General features: G+C 38.3%; 1 protein-coding gene across 4 annotated transcripts in view; it reads left to right on the top strand.

The window, feature by feature from the left end:
• Nucleotides 1-25,687, top strand: part of ksr2 (kinase suppressor of ras 2) — a 95,779-nt gene that overhangs the window by 60,294 nt on the left and 9,798 nt on the right. For 2 of the 4 annotated variants that reach the window (XM_058636235.1, XM_058636232.1), the window contains 12 exons: nucleotides 1,128-1,148; nucleotides 1,379-1,488; nucleotides 2,586-2,754; nucleotides 3,588-3,629; nucleotides 5,205-5,274; nucleotides 8,213-8,261; nucleotides 9,177-9,538; nucleotides 13,934-14,030; nucleotides 14,117-14,250; nucleotides 16,470-16,604; nucleotides 18,231-18,360; nucleotides 21,070-24,733. In XM_058636235.1, coding sequence (XP_058492218.1) covers nucleotides 1,128-1,148; nucleotides 1,379-1,488; nucleotides 2,586-2,754; nucleotides 3,588-3,629; nucleotides 5,205-5,274; nucleotides 8,213-8,261; nucleotides 9,177-9,538; nucleotides 13,934-14,030; nucleotides 14,117-14,250; nucleotides 16,470-16,604; nucleotides 18,231-18,360; nucleotides 21,070-21,216 — 1,466 coding nt within the window. In that variant the 3' untranslated portion in view covers nucleotides 21,217-24,733. Of the gene's footprint in view, nucleotides 1-1,127; nucleotides 1,149-1,378; nucleotides 1,489-2,585; nucleotides 2,755-3,587; nucleotides 3,630-5,204; nucleotides 5,275-8,212; nucleotides 8,262-9,176; nucleotides 9,539-13,933; nucleotides 14,031-14,116; nucleotides 14,251-16,469; nucleotides 16,605-18,230; nucleotides 18,361-21,069; nucleotides 24,734-25,687 lie in introns of those variants that run through there. The other 2 variants (XM_058636234.1, XM_058636233.1) reach the window with 2 other exon arrangements.

The raw sequence follows: 25,687 nt of genomic DNA, 5'->3' as shown, positions 1-25,687 counted from the left end.
GCAGAGGCTGGATTTGTCGGGAGGTGGTTTTCATTCCCAACAAAAGAAGAAACTTCCCAGTCAAGATTTACTCATTTATATATTGTGCTTGCTGCTTGCTCCCCAATGTTTGGTGTGAGATGTCACCTGCTGGAGCTAGTAATGATATGGTTGTCTTTAATTACCTCAAAATTAGTATGTGTCACTTCAGGCCATTTTGTCCTTATTGTTCGTGCTGTATTATAGTATAGTATTAATTATGAAATATTTACCACTCTCATTGCAGAACTCTGGTTCTTGCTCCGGCCCCCAGTGATTGATAGATATGCCCAAAACGTCTAACACCTGTTTCATGTTAACACCGCTCCTCAGTTATATCTGATCTCAGTTCAAATTCAGCACTCAACCAGATTGTCTTTCCAGTTAACTGCAAGAGTTCCTGCATTTCCGCCCACCTGCAAATAGTCATTACAGTACAATGTTTGCTTTTAAACTTGTTAAAGCTGTTGCTCCCGTTAGCATTCCCCTCACCCCTTATTATTTGCATTTTAGCTGATAAGTGGAGAGAACTGCCTCTTTTTACACTTCTGATTTTACATCACTGACAGCAGCTTTAAACATATATTTCTATGTAAAGTATGGTTGTGCAGGATTTAGAGGATACATGCAAATGTTTGCTCTTAATCAGGAATATAACGTAATTACCATTTTAATTAAAATTGGTAATTGATAAGAACTTTTATGTCAACTTGCTCAAAACTTATAATTTCAGAACCCGAAGGTCACTGAAGACAAGAGCTTTAAATTGAGTTGTGTATATGTGGCTGATTGGATTAAAACTAGATGTTTAGATTGTGAATCCATGTTACCATGCCACAGTTTTCTGTCCTCACATTGTATGTTTCAATGTTTCAGTCCCTTGAAACCACTGCCAACACGTCTTTCCAGTAAAGTTCCTATTCAAAAAAAGTCAAAGGTCCTCTGCTTGTTTAAGCAGATAAAAATAAGTTATCCACTGTTTAATAAAGCCACTTACGTGTGACAGATGTGATTGCGTCATGTGATATTTGTACTGAGAGAGAGAGAAGAAGAATGTACATCATCTGCTATCAATACTGAGATTCTTTTGTCCTCTCTCCCCCCTCCAGATCAACAAGGAACGACTCAAGGTAAGGCCACTAATTAGACTTCTTTTATTCGACGGAAGACAGTTTGATTTTTTTTGTCTGTATGAGATAACAAATGATGGCGTTCAAGAAAGGGCATTTTTCTAATTTTCCATTATAGGCAGGTGCTGTTAATGAGTTTTGCCTCATTTTACTTAAACTATCTGATGAGTATTGTGTTGATTTGTGTCTCTCTCAGTGTTGCATTGTTCCTCTGGGCTTGTTTTCTGTAGTAGCTCGTCTGGTACGGACTGAATCAGTGCCATGTGACATCAACAACCCGCTCAGGTACACAGACCTGCACATCAGTCAGACGCTCCCCAAAACCAACAAAATCAACAAGGCAAGTGTGAAAAACTAAAGTGGGCATTACAGTTTGTTTGTTACCTGTCCTGCATACCACACATTTTCCATTTTGTGGGGGAATGGTTATGAGTCATCCCGTCTTTCCCAGGGGATCATGACACCATAAAAAAGTATCTTCTGCGGTATAAATGTTTACACAGATGAGTTCTCCTCATACACTGAATGTTTTGCAGCCAGCGCATTCAACAATTGATTACACAGTAACTCACAGAGAGCAAAAGTATGGTAGAAATTGTGAAAACCAAATGATCTTGCAAATATGAGATCATTATAGATGCACAGCTTGTTTGTGTTAACAGACCCTTGTTTATTATTTTCAACATCAACATTTCAATCCAATACAATACAATTTATTTCTAAAGAACCTTTAAAGCAACACGGTTGACCAGAGTGCTGGGCAGTAATAATGCACAAAACAAAACATGAACAGAGCACGAAACATAAGACTCACTCAAACAGATTTAACAGATTAAAACCGATTAACAAACATAATGAGGAGGTCAGTCTAATTCCACTCGTGAAGGCCCACCACTGATGCCCCCTGAGCTTCGCTTTCACGAGTTGAAGATGTTATGAACGGCCTATAAAAAAAAAGAGCTTTGAATTTTCCCAACAAAATCTCGATTCACCTAATGATTTCATTTAATTAAACAGCTGATTGAGTCCAATATGCACAAATGTGACGTGAATATGATAAAGTAGTTGTCTTGATTCCTTTTTAGCTAATCTTATTTTTCCACATGTTGGAGCATCATTAAATGCACCTCTCATTATAATTGTAAGAGCGCTTCCAGTGTGTGAACATCTGCAGCCCTACACAATAAAAATCTATCTTTGCCAGAAAGGAAAACCACAGCATTTTGCACATTGAGATTGATTACCTCTGTCAGAAATGTTTCAAATCTACGCAAGTTAAAATTAATGAAAACCAAGTGCCTGGAAGGTGGAAAATCCATCTAGAAGTTTAGTATTGTGACACAGAGAGGCTAAAAATAAAGTTCAACCATTGTGTAAAAGAGACTCAAAATCTGTCATATTAAATCTGTTGACCGTCTTCTTTCTTTCTCTTCTTAGGATCACATCCCAGCCCCGTACCAACCGGACTCAAGCAGTAACCCCTCTTCCACCACTTCCTCCACTCCGTCCTCTCCAGCGCCTCCTCTGCCCAGCAGTGCCACGCCCCCCTCGCCACTACACCCCTCCCCACAGTCTGCACGGCAACAGAAACAGTTCAACTTGACAGGTATTGCCTTGTAGACAAGATTATCACAAATCGTGTATGAGCCTATCAACCTAACCGGTTTTGATCTTGAATAACGTTTCAAAAATAAGCTTAGAGAAAAAAAAAAAAAAACATTTGCCTCATAATCTACACAATATACAGGGTTTTTTTCAGTATCCCAATAATTGTCAGTTTCCAGTGTTGTAGTGTCGAGAGGACTGTAATTCAATAAGATTCCCAGATGAGAAATGACTGAGTATCTGAAGCCTTGACAACATGATATTTTCAGCTCAAGTCCAACTTAAGTCCTTGGATCAATTGTACCAAAAAAATAAAGCCGGATTATTGATGAGGCTAAACCTGAGTGTAAAGCCAATGTCAGTTCTGACGTCGTGAGAAGCACCGAAATGATCAAAATGAGTCCTGAGGGTGGGCATGAATAAAACTTTATTCTTTGAGTCGGTGACTCAGAAACACAAATGTCAGCCTAATGATGGCAATGGAGGAAATGTCAGTAGGACACATTATTGAGGAGACTGTGAATGACTGTGGGATTTAATGTCAACCCAGTCGTCGAGGTGTTGTGGACTGACTGACAAACAGCCTATGCCAAACTTCTTACAAGGCTTAAAACTGTCAGCCTATTCTTATATCTATCATAGACTAGCATCTATCAGTAGTTGATATGAGTAAATTAATAACCAGGAGTATCTTTGTGTGAACTTTGTATTTGTTTTGTGAAGCAGAACTCGGTCTCATCATTCTTTCATTTACTAATTTGAGTGTAAACAAACAGACGGATTAGCTTTGGCAACGCTTCACACTCCAACTCTCCCCTCTGTCTCTTTCTGCAGCCTCCAGTTATTTCAAATACAAGCAACAATTTATCTTCCCAGGTAAGCCTCTCATAATTGATCATTACCCCTACCCACAATGCACTGCAACTTGCCCGGGATAAGTGAGGAGGAGGGCTCTTTTGATGTCGCCATGATTTTCCTCTCCTCATCTTGGCCTGCTTTAAGACTCTCTGCCCTGACACCCACTCATTGCTTTTCTCAGTCGGTCCTCGTAATGAATTGTCAATGCCCGGACTCTTTGCCTTTGTCCACACTGGCACCACAGAGCCTTTGCTCATTTTGCAGGTTATTACACCGCACACAACCTGAAGTGGTGTGAGAAAAAGAAAAGAAAAGTAAGATTGAGATGTGGGGAAGAGACAGATTTTTGGAAATAATTGTAACCACACATACTGTGTCTGACTCCTTCCCACGTAGATATAATCATCTACCTTCTACGGTGCATGCTGCATAGTACCGTGGTGAAACACTGCTAATACCATCAATCCAAGGCTACATCCATACGACTACATTTTCTTTTAAAAACTGCATTTCCAGACGAGCATTTTAGCTGCATTTCAGAAGTAACCTGAGTCCATAGTAATATGCCTAAAACATATATCACATACTGTATATCCTTCCATGTAAACTGGGCATAAACATGTTGGTGTAAACAGGAAGTTGAATCTTTCCTCTGTGACAGTATTTCTACCACGAGCCAATGACCGTGAAAGTTAGTGTTAATGTAGCTTTTCATTTACGTAAACTTCTCAAATTGTTGAGCTCTGAAATGTTGGGGTCATGTGGACACCGGGGCGGAATTTATGCATCTTAAAACGAATATGGAGTTGTATGGATGGAGCCGAAACCTGAGTGGAAAATGTGCTGCATTCATTTCATTTAATTCAAATTAAATTCACTGTAAATCGTGGGTCTTGTTTTGTCTCTACAAAGGTGATCGCTTCACACCACTGGATAATTATAGCCTAGAAAACCTCCTGGCTTGCTGGTCTTAGGAGTAAATCCTTGCAAATATCCATTCACACGCAACACAGAAACACAAAAACAGGTCCTCCTGCCAGGCTTGTAATACACCATGCCACAAAGGGAACGTTTTCTGCTGCCACTTTATGTCACAAATTGTCAGAATGTTCCAACACAGATGGCTAGTGTGGCAACAAATCTTCCGATGTATTTCAAAGGTAATTTCAAAGCGCCAACAGCTGACCCCGCTGCATTTTACATGTTCAACAGAAGAGTACAGAGTTTTATCATAATATGACATGCAGTAAATGCTGCAGGTCCATTGATAATCACAATGACACACACACACACACACACACACACATGCAAACAAGGTCCATAGACGTCATTGTGCATTACAGAATTTGTATTGTTTTTTCCAAAAAAATATTTCTATATTTTATATATAATTATATAATAATTATGGCCCAAAAAACTCATTGGCTTTTGGATCAGATCACATGAATGTGTCTTCATGAATCACTAATGCAGAGGTCTATTATTTATTAGATATTAGATATCACCGGAAGCATTCTAAACAATGTTTAGGATTCTAATCTTGGTTTTCCTTTGTTCTAATTTACTGGTTTTCTATTTTTTGACTCTTTGCAGATGTTGCTCCAGAGGCTCCGCCCAGCAGAGCACCGCAGGTCATCCTCCATCCTGTAGTGTCTGAGCCAGGGTGAGTCATAATAGAGAGTTTATTCAACAAAACAGAAATACATTTAGAAAGTCCAGCCAGTCCAGTCGTCCTCAGCTACATCTCTTCTTTAAGTTATGTTTTTTCCTTTGTTCTCCTGTGTTCACCTCTGTTCTCTCTCTTTGTTCTCCTCCATCTCACTTCCTCCGTGTGGCAGATGATCAGAGGCCAAGTCCGATTTATTGGAGCGCAGATATTTGGCTGACAATTTCAGTGCTGACGTGAGGAAGAATCCCAGACTAATGTTAGCATGGCCTTTAGTTCATGCTACACTAGGGATGCCAGCCAGATTTCCACTGGCTCTTTGAGGAAGCCAGTGGTCATGATAAAACAACCCAAAGAGCAGGAGGATTGATGAAATGCGTTACGACCCAGATGTTAATTAGATCAGGATCTCAATCTATCACAAGAAGCGGAAGTCACTTTACAAGCACACGGTCAATTTTAATGAAATATGGACTGTACCCATTGATTGTAAGGGAATAGTCAACAGCAAATGATGATGAAAATGTGTATTTAATGTTTTCACACCACTTCCCTGTGGCATCTGCCAGCTTTGAGATAACTAATGGGAAGCAATGACTGGAAATAATAAGAATCAGAACAAAATATGACAGCAAATAATGGTATACATACAGTATGTCACGGCAAGCTCCATTTGTGTGTGAATAGAATGGGGTTGTTTGATGGTCACTGTTACATTAATTAGCACAATATTTCTGATGACACACAAATGTATGTCAAGTGTCTTTATAGAATCATTGGAACCGATTGTGACTGTTGTAGCTGCACTTTGCCAGCTCCTCTTAGCCATATGGTTTATAAAGAGACAACAATTATTGTGTGTCAAGTATTCAACAATTACAACTCCCATGTGGCACTGATAGACCTTGGATATAATGTTGTTGCTTGTTTGCATAATAGTTATGATAAAGTCTCATAGAACATTTTAATATATCATATTAAAGTGTTCTCAGTAAATTAGTGGGAGAGATACCCATTGATACTAGCTGTGTCACGGCCTGAACCCTGTTTACGGTGGTTAAAGAACATCAAACGCATCCAAGAAGACCCGTAATTGTTTTTTAACTAACGCCTCAGGAACCTTAGCCAGGCAGCACAATTTAGAGATTGGGTGGTAATTAATTAAGTCACTCGGATCACCCCCCCCTTTACCAATGGGACAATTTGCAATTTACACTGGCTTCTCAAGTACTGAGGAGATATAACCTTTACCTCAGTTCATTCTTGATTCAAGTAGTCACATGAATGCTGGTAAATAATCAAAAAGCATGAAAAGAGAAACCTTATCATCTACTTACTATTTTACATTTTTTTTCAACAATTCAACAATAATGCAATACAGCAGTAGTAAGTAACACAATGATGAAACCCATAGTCCATCTATCTGTACAGCTTCCTTTGAGGGTGACAGGGAGAGCCGAAGCCAATGCTCGCAGTCTCCTGATTAAATTAATGCTATTGTCCCTCTTCTCCTACATCTTTGTATGTTCTTGCAGTGGCAGCTGCTAGATTTCTGTGGTCTTAATGGCCTCATCCCAGGGTTAATTAGGGCCTGTCTTAGACCTCTACACCCGGCAGGATCGCCTCATTAGAGCAGCGATCGAACTGGTGGTAGACTCTTGGCGCCACAGGAATCACACATTATTTTATATGCCGCTTCACCTGTGGTCTTTGCCCAGAGTCCAGGATTGCTTTGTGAGGCAGTGCTAATATACCACAGAAAGGTTGAGAGATGTTACATGCTGATGTTACACAGGCAGTTATGGGGACAGTGGAGGATGGGCTGAAGAGGGAAAGCAGGTTCCTTTGTGTCATGTCAGTGGCACCCATGGAGTATGTGACCGCGTACATACCGGGGTCAGAAATTAATAGGGAACCAGGGCACAAATGCACTTGAAACTTCATAAAATGACTGTGAAAATAGAAATTAGGGTCAGAACATGCCACCACTAATTAGGAGCGGCCGTTCTTGCATTTCATTCTGTTCACACTTTCATTTATATGTCAAATAGTCTTTGTATAATATGGATTTTTCCACTGCAGGTGATCTACAGAATAAAAGCATGTGGCACTAAGTATTTTCAGTGTGTTTTAAAACAACCACAGACTGATTGAGCAGAAAAGTCCCAAAGAAAATTGTAACTATTCCTAACAAAAATAAGCATCAGAATATCAGTTAATTAAAAGTTGGTTACTTGATCACTTGGAAACCATATCTCACATTGCAATCACAAATTCAACAGTTACTGAAAGTGATGTCGGAATTGATCGTACTTTATGGTATCATATTTATCATACAGTCTGCTTTTATTCTTACTGTATATTTCATGACATTTCCCCCCCGAGTACCGTTGTGTTCATTTGAATTTCCCTTAATAACAGGCAATAAAGGTACATGCTATCTTATTCTCATACACATACATTTTCTCAAGGTACTTTAATAAGGTGGAGACCTTATAGAAATAACTATGGTCATGTGCAGGAAAATATTTAGTATACATGCTGTGCAAGTGTGGTAGTATACACAGTACATAAGTGTAATAACGTTTTTGTCTGTTTTTAAAACTTTCAAGATTCAACGATCTTGGAAGGAAAGTAGGATTTTGTAGTCATTCTGCAAACACAACAAAATTCCAAAAATTGTCATCCTCAAATTAAATTATGCCCTAATAAGAAAAATAGGCAATTATACAATAGACATGTTCAAATAATGTCCCAAATGTTAAAATAAATGCTGATTAAATAATGATTAAAACACTGTCAGGATACCAAGTGTATCATTCAGATTTTATTAGGTAATAAAGACACAAACACAATTTGAAACCACATCGAGCTCACCAGTTTTTTGTGTGGGAAAAAAAATGTGTTTCTACATACTTGTTTTTCTTGCTTTCAGGAATGAGGGTAACCCTTTACTTCAAATCGAAGTTGAGCCTACATCAGATGTAAGTCTTTATTTTAAACTGAGTGTGACCTTTGTGATAGACTCGCGTGTGCCTGAAAGTTTTTTCATTTACAACATTTTTAAATTTAAATTGCTTGTGAATCTGAATGAAGACAAAATACCGCTTTACATCATCATGTGTCCCAGTGATTTGCATTGTTATCTCGTTTAACACAGTTTGTCTGATCTCTTCGAGATGCCTCAAGCTAAGTTATGCATCAGAAGCAGGAAAAAAGGAAAAGAATCTCGCAATGATATATTTGAGAAAATGTGATGCATATTGCCTTGAATAATAATCCTGCGGGCATTTTTGAATAGGTCATTTTCAATTCAATTCATATTTAAAATCAAATCAGAATAAATCTGCCAGTTTTTCCTTCTGGCTGCTTTCTCTTTGTAGAACTCTATTTATGTTCATAATTGCCTAAATAGCAGTCAGTATTTCTAATGCACACATCTTGACAAAATTATATCTGAGGCAACACATAAGTATGTTGTTTTTCACATTTTCTCTTAACATGTCAGCGATGATGTATGATATCAAACAGTCTTTATTAATGATACATTAATGTATGGTGTATATATTCATATCCTGTAAATGAAGGGCTTTTCTTGCAGTTCTGGAGGTTTAGTACATTTCATTCATGAAAGAGTACGTATGTATAAAGACACAAGGCACCACAGTGTTTTCTTTTTCTCTTAAACTCCCCCTGTAAACGCAGGAGGATTTAGCTCATTCTAATCCTCAAGCTGCTCAATTCCATTTGCCAGAACATATATTTCCCTTCTCAGTTGAATATTTTTCACCCCCTCTTTGTGTTTTTTAAGGGCTTTTTTAGTCATGACACATTTTAAATCTGTTTAAATGTGAACATGTAGCAGCTACAGTGGAACACCTACATTTTTCTTAATGCAGAACGAGGAAGGCAACGACGAGGACTCCGGTGACGAGTTTGAGGAGATGAACCTTTCGCTTCTGTCGGCTCGCAACTTCCCGCGCAAAGCCAGCCAGACAAGCATCTTTTTGCAGGAGTGGGACATCCCATTTGAGCAGCTGGAGATTGGGGAGATGATTGGCAAGGGACGCTTTGGCAAGGTTTTCCATGGACGCTGGCATGGCGAGGTGGCAATTCGCTTGATTGACATCGAGCGTGACAATGAGGACCAGCTCAAGGCGTTCAAGCGTGAGGTGATGGCCTACCGCAACACTCGCCACGAGAATGTGGTCCTGTTTATGGGAGCCTGCATGAGTCCACCACATCTGGCCATCATCACTAGGTAAGGATAAAGATGTAACTCTACTGGCACTGTAGCCAGAACTTGCTGGGATGTCTTAGCTCATCTAGTCACAAGTTGTAGCAAAAAGAAATTTGTTGCTTGAGTTCACTTAAAATTATTTGAACATGTTTATAAAGCCTGCAAGTTTTCTGTGCAAGTATAAAAGATCGCAATTTATAGCTTTATGATATGTGAAAAATGCAAATTTCTTTACAACGTGAAAAACAACATTTATTGTGTTCGGACCCACCACAAAGCAGATTGTTGATTCGCGTCATTTGCGCTAACTTGGCTGCAAGATCTTTCAGCATATGAATAAGGAGTTCTTCTGGAAAAGAAAGGAGGTGGAGGAGGAGGAGGGGCTTAATCCGTCCATTGATTGGCTGTCACATTGCATCATGCACATCCATTTGCTGGAGTTCAAATACTTTATTTCCACATGTCAGGAGATTCATAGGAATTGTGCATTTTTTTCCAAATAATAATAAGTATAACTAATACCATAAAGAAATACAAAAATAACAATTTAAAAATATCAGCATTGTTAGAACAGATAGAGAGCGTAAGAAATCTGAAAGAGGTGGGTTTTGAAGTGGGATTTTTGAGTGTTATGAATGGACTGTGGAAGTGAGTTCTCTCGCCAAGGAGCTACTCAGCTGAAGGCTCTGGAGCCCATGGAAGATAATCAAGCAGGTGTGGTATTGAGGAGGATGGATGAGGAGGAATGCTGAGTGGTACAGTAGGTATGGAGGGTGTTGGAGATGTATAGGAGGTGCAAGGTTATGGAGAACCTTGTAGGTGTTGGGGGAGAATTTTTTTTTTGACAATTATATGATTATTTATAATAATTAAATAATTATGAAGAATAATCCTTTATTTATCAACTTAGAAAAAGTAAGGGAATGTCATTAACATTTAACCAGCCAAATCAGGGCACCACCCTGAAGCCAGGGGAAATGTATTCATTTATCCATTAAAATCAGTCTAAAAATTGGTATGTATATATGTATGTAATATTCTAGCAGATACCTCAAATAACAACGTTGAAGGAGTAAATTTGTGCACTGGCTTTCTCAACCAATGCTTGTCACCATGTACATGCACAAAAGACACAGGGAAACGCCCCTGAAACTCCCTCTTGCAAACACAATTGCAACAATTTATTAAGTCAAAATAGCACAATAAACTTCAACAATTATAGCTATTGGCACACAACAAACTATGTACAACAAAAAGACACGTCTGTTATCATCATACATCAAGTGGGTGTCTGTGAGAGAGAGAGTGAGAGAGGAAAACAGGAAAGATAGGGTGTAATGCAAACAATGCGCCGCGCCTGCTTCCGGCAACAAAATGGCTGCGACTTTTAAATTGGAAGTGTGTGTAATGGCAATGACCACACCACGTTTTGCAGAGAGTTTGTAGGTGGAGAGAGAACAAAGGTGCCAAAGTTCAAAGAAACAGAAAGAAAGAACGAGTATAAGAAAAAAATCATACAGTTATTTAAGTCACACTATACGCCTCTTACTTGGGTCACTATAAGACGGTGAGATGATTGTGTCCTGTCTGACTCCGTAGTTCGACTCCGTGGTCCGTGGAGTTGCGGAGTATAATGTTTTGGTTTTCAGAAATGGATCCAAAAGATGGTCGAAATAGAGACTCGTACAGGCAGTCCCTAAAAGGCTCTTTTGTCCCGAGAAAGGGACTCACTTTGTTCCGCGTGGGCTGCCTTGGGGGTTTACATGCAGGCCACAACAACGATGACAGGGTTACATAAAGGCCCAAGGCGCCCAACATACGGAAGGAGATTATAATTTATATAATATTATAGTTTATAGTTTATGCAAAATCTAATAGGGGGCCAGTGCAGATGTCGAGGGACCAGGGTGATGTGATCTATTCACGGAATTTCAGTGATTATTCGGGACTTCTTGGAGTTTATGGAGGAGAGTGAGAGTTTTTTTTCACTGAAATCTGGAGTGGTCACTTTGTTGTTTGACAGCTGCACAGCCTCCACAGCCAGCCCTTGTCCCAACGGGGTCATTGTAATTAGCTGCAGATCTGCTCTGTGGGTTTAGAGTGGCTGAAACTGAAGCATGCGGAGGTTATCGTTAGAAATGTCTGCTACTGTGGCTGAATGCAGGAACCATGCACACCGCACAGTCAGTGGCATAACTACCCTGAGTGCAGGCTGCAGCAGCAGATAATCAAAGTGTAAAGGGTCGGAGTGAACTCAGCTTGATTCTGTCGCATACTGAACAACATTAATAATTTTACAGATTAGTGTTTTGATTTTCTGTGGCAAGGAAGACGGAGCCGTGTTCTTGTTAAATGAATACGCTTTTGTTTAATTAATTAGAGGAGCAAATCATCTTCAAAAGAAAATGGTTCGGATATTTTCCTGCTCCTTGCTGCAGACAAAGGTGGAAGTAAAATAATAATTGAATTAAACCCTTTTGTTTTTTCATTTTCATTCTCTGTCAAGAAAGAACTAAAGAATGAAGGGAATGTTTTTTCATGCTGATTTCATGGCCTAAGAAAATGCTTCAGGAAACATAGCTAAATGGGAAATGTATTCTTTTTTCCCATCACATTCACAGTGGTGGTAGTGATTTTTTGTTGGGGCTGTTTGATGGCAGTTAATGCCAGATGAAACTGTGGTGAGTATGGGGGGGAGCTTGTTTTCTCTCAGAAAACCCTCAATGATGATTGCTGCAAATAATGCAAATGTCAGTGCAACAAATGGCTCTGTTATCCATCAGAATTCTGCATCTTGCATTACACAGAATAGAAGTGAAGGCGTAAAACATGGATGCTAAACATGCAGCCATCGTCATTGTCATACAGCCCAAAGTGCAACGTGACAAAACATTGTTATTAAGCCTTAGATATGTGGACTGGTTTATTTTGTTATTTGTCAAAAACAAATTGCACAGTTTAATGGAATAAAATTTTTTGAAAAGGTGAAAAAATGGTGAAAATTCAGGTCAGTAATGATGATAAGATTTGGACCTATTTACTGAATAACATATTGCAGAAATACAACTGTGTGAATCACTGTCTGCTGTTTGCAGCTGGCCAGCAAGTTACGCCCACATCAGTTGTGCAAAAATAGTTCTGATTTTGCAAAAGAAATGAGGAGCAGATTAAGCTAGTCTGCAAAATATTTAAGCGGTTGGTGGCAACTATATGACTAGAAATATAAGCTCCCAGCAACTACACCAACAATGTGGACTCATGCTGGCCTGAAATCCTGTACACTGTTTCATCCAAAGTAGTTTTTCTCAGCTACACGATCATTTTTGTCATAGTATGACTTTTTTTTTTAATTTCTCAAACGTTTTCATACATGCAAAGTGACACTAGCTGCTATGGTTGAAAGACCCAGAGGACAGAGAGCACCTGAAAATGCGTCCGCTGTCAGGTGGTGCCTAAGTAATGAATATGCATGAGCTGTATGCTTCAGGTCCTTTGTTGGTCACCTGCATGGCAGAGTCAGGCATGAGGGCTTCAGGTGAGAGTCAGGGAGAGTCTATTAATACACCACAGTGATGACACCCCTCCAGAAATATGATACCACCTCCACAAACCTCAGCGGTAACAGCCTCGCCCTGGCACAGAGTGGGTCCATGTTTCAGTCTAGACAGTTTATCCTTGAGCATGATCTTATAGATGTCTCACACATGTTATCTTAAGCGTACGAGTGTTTCACTTCAAAGCCAAAAGACAAAGATACATTGAACATTAAAAATACAAGTACATACAAGAAGTGATTGAAACGTTGTGTGGTCTGAGTAGATAAATGTAGATAGATCAATAGATACTTTATTCATCTCACAAAGAAATTCACAGTTCAGCAGCTCCAGAATATGTTACAAGATAGAAACATAAGAGGCATGCAAGTCTATGTACAGTCTAAATATAAACTGAAACATATGTATAAAAAGAAAAAATATAAAAAAATATTATACAAAAAATATGTTATACATACAACAATATGTATGTCGTGTCACCAGTTTTTTTAAGAAAGCAGTTTTTGAAAATGAAACAAAAGCCGCGTTGCAGCGTTGTTACAGTGACGTGTATCATTTTTGAAATGCACTGCTGCTCATTCTGCCGTGACACGACCTGTCACAGATGCCTAATCTGCACCTGGTAACTGAGCTCTGCTGCTGAGGGGAGAGGAGCGATCAGTGCCCCGAGCACGAGGAGCTTCTGTTGCACATTCAAGTTCAATGTTTTATTTTCTAGGACCTGCATTTATGTGGCGCGAGGAAAACTATTATACACTTATGCAATAACAGCAAATAATATATAAATCATAGGAAAACACCATGTTCTAATCAGCTGGCTTTTGTCATTGTCATTATTCTTAACTCCTCTCTCATTTCTCAGCTTGTGTAAAGGCAGGACACTTTATTCCGTGGTACGTGATGGCAAAGTAGTGCTGGACGTTAACAAGACTCGACAGATTGCACAAGAGATGGTCAAGGTAAGAACAACTCACCACGGATTCCTCTGAAGACTTTGGCAATGACCTTCGTCTTGCAAACCAGTCACATGCCACTCTGTCCACAGGGGATGGGCTACCTCCACGCTAAGGGGATCTTACACAAAGACATGAAGTCAAAGAATGTGTTTTATGACAATGGCAAAATCGTCATCACTGACTTTGGACTCTTCACCATATCTGGGGTTCTGCAGGCTGGAAGGTAATCACTGTAACGTCAGAGGCAGGAGCATGTTGTCCTGCAACACAGGGTTTTGTCTTAAAGTCAGAACAGTATTATACTATGACAATAATGGAACTAATAGTTGGTATGTGCAATATTGTCAAAACCACACACACCAGCACTTGATGTAGTCAGACCCTGCACTAGGTCCACTTTTACAGACCTTCTGCAGCTGTAATGCTCACACCTGCCAGTTAAGTCTTAATCCTGGTGTTTATTGTAGGAGGTTTTGTTTTTAGTGTCTACAAAAAAAACATTTTCTGTTTTGTAGTGGAAATGAAAAATGGTATTACTGGTGCAAGATTATACACATTAACAGTGAAATCCCCCTCATGTTCCATAAATGATTTAGTTTAATTAATCTAAAATATTGCACTAATGTATAGATTACACAGACAATTTAATTGTCAACTTACATATTTGAATATTGTTTTAAAACTCTTCCTACAAATCTTGCACTTTATTGGTGTTTGTTGTTGCTTTTTTGTTCAGTATGAGAAAAAGTGACGGTCTGTGACAAATGCCATAAAGTATAATGTTGGACACAAACTTTCCATAGTGCCAATGCAGGCGATGGAGACCTTGACAGGGTTTTCCATTCACCCTGTTGTATCTTGATATATCGTAAAAATGATCTTGAAATCCTACATTATGTTGCTTTAAACGTCCAAACATCTGCATACCAGCGTCACTGAAGCCGAGTAATTAGCACTGTTTATTGTCTTTGCTGGTTGCTTGGCAACGTTACTACGACAGCAGGACCCCACTCACTGTTTACCACATAAATAACAGCATTTAATTCCCAGAAAAACCAACAAGTCATGTTTGCATTTCTGTATCTATTTATAAAATGTGTTGTTTGTGTTTTAGAGTGGACAGAGGCATGGTTAGCTGGATCCTGTCCTATGTGTTAAGCTAAGCTAACGCGGTACTGGTGGAAGCTTCTTATTTCTAAATAGTATTTTTGAGGTCATGGCTTTATTATTTTCATTATTTCATCATACGTTTTCTTTAAAGCTCTGGTGGGTGATGGAGGTGATTTAGTGTTTCCTAAACCATGCAGGGACCCACTTTTTTATGATGAGAAAAGTACAGCGACCAATGCACAATATGAATCATGACAAAAGAGCAAATTTGCAGGCAATAGAATGTTTCAGATTATTTTTTTATGTCATTTGTGTAATACCTAATATTACTTTGAACAGGGAAACCCGCCAGGTTCAAGAGATATGTTTGTAGTATTAAACAGAACTCAATTTCAAGCGTGTTAGTTAACACAATAAAATGGTAGAAAAGATTATAACTCAGAAAGTAAAAGAGATTTTGATTGCATTTTCAGGGGACATGGGTTTTAGCCCAAGGAGGAAATTTGGTGGCAATCCTAATCCACTTAATCCAGACTCAGGATTAGTTTTAAAACAATTTTTAACCTTGCAAGATAGGGGAGGTATATTTACACTATATGGCAAAATAAGTAGCCTGACCAGAGGTTTAAGATAAACTTTATTCATCCCTCAAAGGGGAAATTCACTTGTTACAGCAGCAAAAAACAGTCATTCAAAATTAGACAACACAAAACAACCAAGAGATTATTATGTGTGTAGAATTATGTGCATTTTGTACAGAAAAATATATGTACATTATATACAATGAATGAAGGCTAGAGAAATATTGCACGTTGCAGGTAGATGCGTAAATAAATAAAGTATTATTATATAATAATATTCACTATACCACATAAAGGTTTGTGCTCGTTGAGTTTCATAATGATCTCTGCATTATCAAAATTAGAATCCCAATCACAATGTTTTTTTAATCGCCGAGGGGAAATTGAATGCACTGCATTTGCTCCTTCAGAAATGAGATAACAAAGGTTGAACACGATTATTAAAGCACAGTATTACCCACAGATATACAATAGATTAAGATGAACATGAAATATTTCCCAATTATGTCCACCACCTTTCTCAGATCTATTCCAAAATAAATAGGTGTTTTATTGACCCAAAAATAATGTGTTCATTTGTTTTTGGGTAAACCTGCTCACAGACAAACCGCCAACACAACCTCATTGGCAGTCAACATAAAATGGATCGAACATTTATGCAGCTTTTTTTTTTAAGAATTTTGCTGAGGTATTGCAACAGCACACCAGCTTTTTTTGACAGGTTGTCTCTCTGCAACTTTTCATATTGCAGTCGGAGAGAGGATAAACTGAGGATCCCCAATGGTTGGCTTTGTCACTTGGCCCCAGAAATCATCCAACAGCTCTCTCCAGACACGGAGGAGGACAAGCTTCCCTTCTCCAAACAGTCAGACGTTTTTGCTTTTGGGTGAGTCTTTGACAAAAACAAATAATATATATACTGTTTGTGTGGGAACAGATTAAATTCTCAACAGAGATGTATCCTAAAACACCACAACACGACAATAATGGACTTCTCATTAACTGGCTTTGAGATGTCATTATTGATACAGATTTGTATTGCTAACACTCTGTACACAGCAATAATATAATAAGGAAGGATTTTGCTTCTTTAGATGTTTAAAGCTGTGACTATTAACAATGTTAAATGTCAATTGCTTCAAAAATATCAGATTTTAACCCATGCAACTGATTGCTGGGGAGAGTCTATATTCTTGAGCCTCCACTTAGCACACACTCCTTTATGAATTAGGTCTTGGTTATGATGGCCCCGGCAGGAGGAAATGGTGAGCAAATATAAGCATCAACAGCTGGAGGAGTTAAGCAAAGGAGTAAAGACACATGACTGGTTCATCTGGGTGCAAGTAAATATCTGGAAGCTCAGTTAAACGAATAACAGAAAACAGAAAAGGGGAGTTACCCTCTTAAATTTGAAACTGATTAGAAAATTGCAGGAAGCGGGAACGTGTGAACAGTGAGGAGCCAACAAACTGATTAAGTCAGAGAAGGCAATGAAAAAGTAGAGGAGACAGAAAATAAATGAAGTGATTTTCTGATTACACTTGTGAGATATGGATGGTTCTTAAAATTGGGCTCCTTAAGCACCTGGAGTCTGGTGTGTGTTTGCCTACCAAGTGCAGTCTCCGCTCGTCAAGAGATGCTGTGGGTTTATATTTATGGAAGTAACAACTGGTGTCTGTAACCTTGAGCTGAAATGTAGACACTACGTACTAAGGTTGCCATTTTGTGGCATGTTACATTTTCAGGTTTAATTTAGGCAATGTCGACACAAGCGCATTCAAGTTAACAAAAATGTGTTCGAGAAGCCTAGAGAAGTAATGCTTTTGGAATAGAATTTTTTTACCAGCCACGTTGTTAAATTTGAGGGTGGCACCATTTTTGTAAAATGTCTTATTTTAGATGAATTATTGTCTTGATCTATACACACCCTGTTCTACGGACTGAAGAGAACATCTTTGTTTCTCACAGATCTGCACAAATATCACACAGTTATCATTTTAAATATGTTTTTCGACAATTACCATTCCCTCTGATATCGCAAATCACATCGCAATTCCTGTCAGAATAATGGCAATTATTCTGTTAACCCCTAACACAATTGCATCTTCAGATTTCCCCCAAATGGAGGTTTTTGTCGCTATAAAGGGACTTGGTGCAGTGCTGATGCACTATGTCCAGCTGCTCTGTTAGCCTCTGCTTTACCTAGAGGTGACTCCCATGGCTGTTTTACATATTCATCAACAATCAGCCAGCATTTTATTCTATCCCGTACTTCTGGCAAAGAGCTATTTTTATGCTAGTTGACATGCAGAAGGAGAATGAAAACAACCTCTTGTTTGCACAGGGAGTGTCGTGTGTGGCTATTTTGCATTAGTGGTAATTAGGAATTTTTAAACTTCTGGATGAAGTTTCTTTCAAACTTGATGCACAATGTAAATTTGAAGACAGAGGTATTGTTTTGTTGAAGAGATGATCCAAAATAGTGACCTGATCCATATTTCTGTCCTCCCAGCACCATCTGGTATGAGTTACACGCACGTGAATGGCCTTACAAGAGTCAACCAGCGGAGGTGATCATTTGGCAGATTGGCAGCGGGGTGAAGCCCAACCTTGCTCAAACTGGCATGGGAAAGGAAATATCGGTAAGGGTCTTAATCTTTCTTTGCTTTTGTCACAATTCATGAGTCATTGTTTTCTTCTCATTTTGCTCCAACACGTTCTCTTTCTGAAAAACGTGCTCTGCATGATGAAAGCAATAATTAATCTGGCGCTGGATTCAAGAAGTCCTCCACAAGTGGGTCTTGTGGACAATAGGCAGTTACACAGAATAATAAATAATACATTTTAAATAAAAAAAAAAAAACATTTCTAAAGAATAAAATTACACTTTTTATACATCATTATTAATAAATTAATGTCAATTACCCTGTTGGTTATAATATGACATAATTTGCTAGCCAGCTTTATAATTAAGTAATTAAAATATATTATTAGATATAAAAACCTTGGCTTGATATTCTACGCTTATATTTAGGAAGAGTGTCAGTGCTGAGCTAGTCTAATTAATGGGGTTTTTCAGAGTCTGACAAGTCCTCTCTCCCCTGGAGCTTTTGGCCTTTACTGTCTTTGAAGTGCACTATTCAACATGGTACTCCAGTTGTCCCCTCTCTCTCCTTTGTCCTTGAAACACCTCCTGCCTCCACTGACGATGAGTTTCGGTGAGGTTCAGTGTCCCCAGTCCCTCCATGGCTGAAAATATTTGTGCAAGCATTGACCAATCACACCCTGATTTCACGATACACTCTTTTTCTACCACTTACTGGTTTGACATACTTTAGGGTTAAAACTTTATTCAAACTTCAAAACGTTCACACAAAGTGGGACTTTCAGCACTCGGCTCTTTCATGACCTTCACTCATTTTTGCACTTACAGTTAGAAATTCATGGGATTTTCAGCCTATTCCAGAATTTGACATTGTTGTGTATTGTGTGGAAGGGTCACAGCTACAGCGGATGACATCACACCCTAGAGTGTGTTCAATTCTTTAAAAATATTCTCTTCAACTAGCTCTCCACTTTTCATACTTGATTATCTACCAGAACATAGAAAAATGCGTCTAGTTTCACACAATGTGACAACCAAAGCACGGCGACTTAAAGAATATGAACTGTGTCTGTCTGAATGAGAGGAGTATCAGCAGTTTGTGCAAAAAAAAAGCCCCCAAGTTTAAAACTGCAACTGGGTTACATCTTTGCAAGATGGCACCACTGTGTACGGCCAGCTGCCTGCTAGGATTGTTTGGATTTGTCTTTGCTGTTGTACTGTTTAGTGACTGCTTCACAGATGTCTCTTCTCTGCTAGTGTATGATCATCGAGCACTTCTTGACATCAGAATTGCTCAAGAATCGAGTTTTAAATTAGATTAAGGAGATCAAATCTCAAGTCTCCCTCCAATCTTGGCATCCATACGGGCCAGCGATTAAAGTCCTCTGTCGTGATGACAGATTTTCGTCAATGGTATAAAAAAATGAGGAGAAAAAACTTTCAGTCAAAAGATTTATTTTTGTTTTAATCCATGATGATGGCCCACCTGTGCTGCAGACACCTGGAAGAATGAGGGAAGAGAGGCGGCTTTTTGGTGAAAATCAAATTACTGGAAATCTGCTGGCTTGATTAATCCCTGCCTCTCTCTGGGTGTCTTTTCTGCATCTTGGCGGGCACTATGCCCTCGATGGACTCAGCCTGTCGTTCCCACTCAGCTGGCTTTGGACTTGTTACAGCTGCCCGTGGAGGTTTCTCTTCCGGCTCCGACAGTGCAGTGTGGATTTCAGTTTTTGTTCACTGAGCCAGGTCTCTTCAGCAGCCAGAGAGATTACGGCTCTTCGTGTAGCTCCCATTAATGCTAGATCGCTGGCAGTCCGCCTTATCTCCCTTCTTGAAGATGCTGACAATCAGGGCATCCTTCAGTTCTGCTGGGATTTCCTCCCAATCTTATCAAGGAGGCAATGGACGTGACAAATGAGTGTCCATGTCCAGAGGCCTTGTTGTTGCTCAGCTTCCTGATGGTATTCAGGTCCTCATTTTTGGAGGGCGTCAGTCAAGTGCTCCTTGATTGGTTGATAGGTTGCTGGGGAATGTGGTTGGCGGTTTCCATTTCAACTACAGTGTTTCGGTGGATTTAGACGTTGATAGCTAGGCCCATACAGAGCTTTGGGGGCACTGAAGAAACCCCTGGTGTCTCCCCAGTTGGCAACCATTTGTTCTTCAGCTCTGTCATCCCACTCTGGACAAGTGCTTTTGCCTTGGAGTGGGTCTTTTGGCCCTGCAGTTGATGTCATTCTGCCAAAAAAACCTTTTAAGCAGTGACAGAATGTGAAGACCAGCCAAAATGTCCTGACTTTCCCAAAATTGCCTCACTTCCTTAGGTTTACACGTGTTTGATCCTCACAAGGATACCCATACAAGACACCTGTTTAGCCACCAGTTTAGTGGTCTTTTTTGTTATATATATGTATATATATATATATATATATATATATATATATATATATATATATATGCATGTTGTTTTGTTTTATTTGTTTTTTTAAGTTATTTTAGGGATTGGTGTTGCCAATTAGCAGCATTAATCATAACAGCAGTGTTCATTTTGTCATTGTACACTGTATCTGTGCTTATTTATAAAATAATAAATAATAAAGTCAATCCAGGGACTGTTATTTACCCATTCATTAAATTGAATTTAGCATATGAAGTGAAACGTAAATTAGAAATTTAAAATATACCCTAACTGTGATGAAATGTGATGTTTAACACATGTTTTTTCCACGTATCTCTGTATTTTCTCCAGGACATTCTGCTACTCTGCTGGGCCTACAAGCAGGAAGAGCGACCCAGCTTCTCCAAGCTAGTAGATTTACTGGAAAAGTTGCCAAAACGGAACCGCCGCCTTTCCCACCCTGGGCACTTCTGGAAGTCAGCTGAGTATGTCAAATGAGCTTTTAGGGACACAAAACAGCAAACAATCAGCAACAATTAAAAGTCAGCCACCATAACTCTCCATAAATAGCCCACCTCTTTAAAGAATGCACTGAATCCAAAAGCCAGCCCAGTGATAAAAACTGCCCGTGCTGTGTGTATTTTCATGGAATGTTGGCATGTGTGTACAGATAAGTTGACTGTCCAGCTTCCCAAATTTCCTTTGGTTTGATTTAAACCATACTGAATATCTTTCCTTTATCTTTGTTGCTCTTTTATTATTATTGACGTGTTCCCTTCATAGTATTTGATTTATTTCCTGGATGTATCTTGCTTGTAATTTTTGACTGATCCCATCATCTTGAAAAAAAACAACAAAAAAACAACAAATGTAGATTTTTTTTTCTCCCTCATTTTTCTCTTCTTTTTTTTTGTGCTTTGAATGAATGTAACTGTTGCACATCACACATTGTATATTGTCATAGCACTATTCTGCCATTTCTTATGTGTGTCAACTGTGTAGACCATTCTATCTCAGCGTTACCTCATGGTGTCATGTGTTGATGTTTGTACAGAGTTACATGTTTGTCTCAGAAGCTTTATTTGACTTACAGTGTCCTCTTATTTACACCGAAAACCATTTGAATGTGAAGGATCCAGCGTCACTGCTCGTGTGGGGATGTGTTGGCATGACTTATTAATAGGAGACTGTTCTATGATCAGCCTGTGCTTTGAATATTGCCTGTGAACATAAACGAGACATTTGAACAATAACAGCCTTGGGGAAAATAAATCCCACAGTAGCCGCTGGTCAGACCACGACTCCCTAGCTTGACGCTGCTCTGTCAAATTGCTGACACTTGAAATGTATCTCGTCAGTTGTTGCAGAACTAATTACCCTTCAGAAATGCTACCACTGAGCCCCCATCCCCCAAATGTGTATCATTTTCTTAAAATAGCTACTGATAGCTGCAGAATATATTAGATACTGGTCAAAACTCAATGCTTGCAACTGTATAGCCCAGAGGTCTCAAACTTGTGGCCCATGAGGTCCCCCAATTAATTTCATATAATATCATTAATATCAAGTTATTTCTGTATTGGTTTTTTTAATGAATAGATTGATTTTGTATCATAAATATGTTTATTTTATGAACTATTTATTGTTCCATATCAAAAGAAACACTTTTATTTTTGAAATGACGTGAAATATCATCATAAATATTGTTATTTCTGTATCTTTTTCTCAAAACAATCTGACTTTTTTACTTTACTGGCACTCAGTGGCCCCCAGGTCAGATGAGTTTGAGACCCCTGGTAAAGTCAGTACAGTCATTTTAAGTGAATTAAATTGATATATGGATCTTGTAGACTCTAATCAGTGTATACTGAAAATATGACATTACTTTTCTGCAAAAGAGACTGTTTTACTAAATCGTTTATTTGGATCCATTTATTGGATCTCAAAGTTTTCGAAAGTTACTAGTTGAGTAATGATGCGACTGTTAGGCACATGAAAGGGAGGAGCGCACAACCTTTAAAACAAAATCAGAAATGTCAAATAACACCTTGAGTTTGTTTTTCAGCGTCTTTTAAATGTGTTCAGGTGTGGCTTCAAAACAATGTTGTAGTCACTTTAAATTACAACTCAACTTCTAGCCCCCAACAACAGCAATCTTAATTTAGTCTTCTGTGTATTTAAGCTGTGTATTTTGGATATGTCCACCATTGTGAGTCAACTCAAAGATTCATGATCTAATAATAATAATGATAATAATAATAATAATAATAATAATGATAGTGCACGTGCATTTATTAGTTTATTTTAAATTATGAGTTAAAGAGATTGCAGTTGTTTTAATGTTTCTCAGTTAGGTCCAATGACTCACAAGAAATAGGCTACATTTACAAGTGGTGATGTATTTATTTTTTATTATTATTTATTATTGATTGGTTTAAATTTGGATTTAAGCCTTTCCATTCTGTCTAATTCATTTGACGAAAACAAACTTGAGTGTGGGATTAGTGGGGAGGATTTATTAACAGGATTTTAATATATGATTTATAACTATGATTCATTAATTCATGATCACCTGAAAATACTGAACGCTTGTTTTCATAACATTACGCTCAGAGTGAGTTCTATTTCACAGAGTCTGCCATGATGCACCACTATGTTTGTACAGTAGCCCAGAATGGACAAATTAAATTCTTGGGAGGGCTGGACAGTTTCTCATACACACTTGGACGTGTCGTGTGAAGTAAAGGTTTTTCAGTTGGTTGCAATATGCAACTCCACCCCTAGATGCCACTAAATCGTACACACTGTTTTTTTTAAATCACGGGCTAGACTCTGCTTCTCTTGACTGCAACTCAGCCCAAAAGTTAATCGTTTATCTCAAGCTTTTTGAATTTGTCATATTTCTTTTTTTATTATTATTATTTGCATAAACCTAAAGGTTGAATTTGATTAACAAGTATGTAACATAAAAATGGCTGAACTTTCCCTTTAACATATCAGAAAAGACATATCAGGATGCTGACAACCACCCCAGGCCATTTTTCTACTTCATACTGTAAATTTTTATGTATTTAAAAATTTATGTTTTGGAGATATAACACATCGGAGTCATATCTTGAGCTGGAAGTCATGGCATCATTTGAGCTGTAAACTGCTTTTGATTCTCACTTGCCACGTCAAAAAAGTGGAGACAATCCAATCATGGTAAATAGCCATTTTCCACCTCATTATTTACACATATGCCAGTGTTGGAAAATGCATACAAACAATCTGCTGCTGTTTTTTGGAGTCTGTCTGTCTATTTTGGAATTGCTGGGATTCAAATATTGTAAGTGGATCATTTATATTTGTACTGTTTACAGTTTCCAAGTGCATGAGATGGACTATCAAAGATAAATTATTGTTATGAAAAAAAAAAATCCTTGAACACTATATATAAAAGTATGTGAGCATTTTTCTGATGAACTGTTGTCCATTGAGCAGTCTGATCTCTATATCTAAAGAAGTTATACGTCAGGCTTTGCAAAACTTTTCAATATCTTTGTTTGAGATTGCCTCAGTATATTTATATACTGTAGATTATATACACCATTAAACTTGCATTTGAATAAAAAGACCTGTGCACATGCTAGAGTTGAAAACCTAACTGGACAACAATCAAAGATCTAACATTAGTGCCAAGTGTACATAACAGATTGTTGAAAATGTTTTATCATCAATTACCATAATACAGATATTTCTTATGGGTTTCTTTTGACTTATTTCTTTTGAATGTAAAATTGTGTTGTGTTTTATTTTGGTTGTTTTAGTTTTTGTTGATTTCAGTTTCTTTCCCTCTGTTTTAGTTGCATATTACTGTGTTGTTTTTTGCCCCCTCTTGATGTCGTCCTTATATTCTAGACGATAGCTTCAACAAACTTGTATTTAATGATGCCTTAGTGGTGAGTAGATTTTAATCACAAGGTCTTTTATTTGCACTCATCATGTATGACAATAAAAATATGTTTTCATTTTGGATGTTTTCTGTTTCTTTTATGTCATCAACCCCCCCCCGAGTCAGCCCTTCTCCATATTTTACTTTGGTTGAGATTTTTAACACATTTGGTGGAGAGTGCTTGTACCAGTGCTTGTACCACCTCAATAATTGTTTTCATTTATAATTACTCATTTGTTTTTCTTTTGGCTGTATGATCCTTGTTCTACACACTGATAGATAAACTTAATTGTCCCCCCTAGTCAAACATTTCTTCACTGGCATTACAACACAAGCAGGGTAAATACATCCCACCGTTCAGCAAACAGTATGTAGAGCTTAAAATATTGTAAAAAAAAAATGTCGACTAACAGGACAGACCTCAAAAACATTTCCATCACAAACACTTGGCTTCAGTTGTCGGTATCGCAGTATTATACAGCGTCCCTCACTATGTTTTACAAAGACAATAAAATAAATATAACAACACACAACAAAAAAATAAAAATTTCAAAAATGAATGTCACTCTTGCGACCCAGTAAACAGGGACATGGAGAGAAATTTAGAATTAACACCACATTTAAGGTAGTTATTTACTATTATTTACATTTATCATCACTTATGGTATAGATGGCACTTAAATTAAGTATAGTGTTTATCATTTTGAAGTCATTAACATCAAATGTACCCCTTTTCGGTTGCTAAATCCTAAAATCTCCTAACATCTAGAGTATTTTTCAAAGTTTAGGTGGGTTAAAATTTTCAGTCATTAAAATCCACACTAAGAAGACCTGGTCGGAACAATTTGTGCATGGAGTGAGCATGTTTTCCCCATGTGTGCACGGGTTTTCTTCGGGTTCTACAGTTTCCTCCCACAGTCTGAAAACATGCAATATGGGGATTATTTAAATTGGACACTGAGTGTGAGAGTGAATGGAGGTTTGTTTCTATGTGGCCCTGTGATGGACTGGCGAACTGTCACCTTTCACCCTATG

The sequence above is a fragment of the Solea solea genome, chromosome 8, assembly GCF_958295425.1.
Source record: "Solea solea chromosome 8, fSolSol10.1, whole genome shotgun sequence".
Lineage (NCBI taxonomy): Eukaryota > Metazoa > Chordata > Actinopteri > Pleuronectiformes > Soleidae > Solea > Solea solea.
Note: the sequence above shows the minus strand (reverse complement) of the source record. Positions and strands in the feature narration are given on the sequence as shown.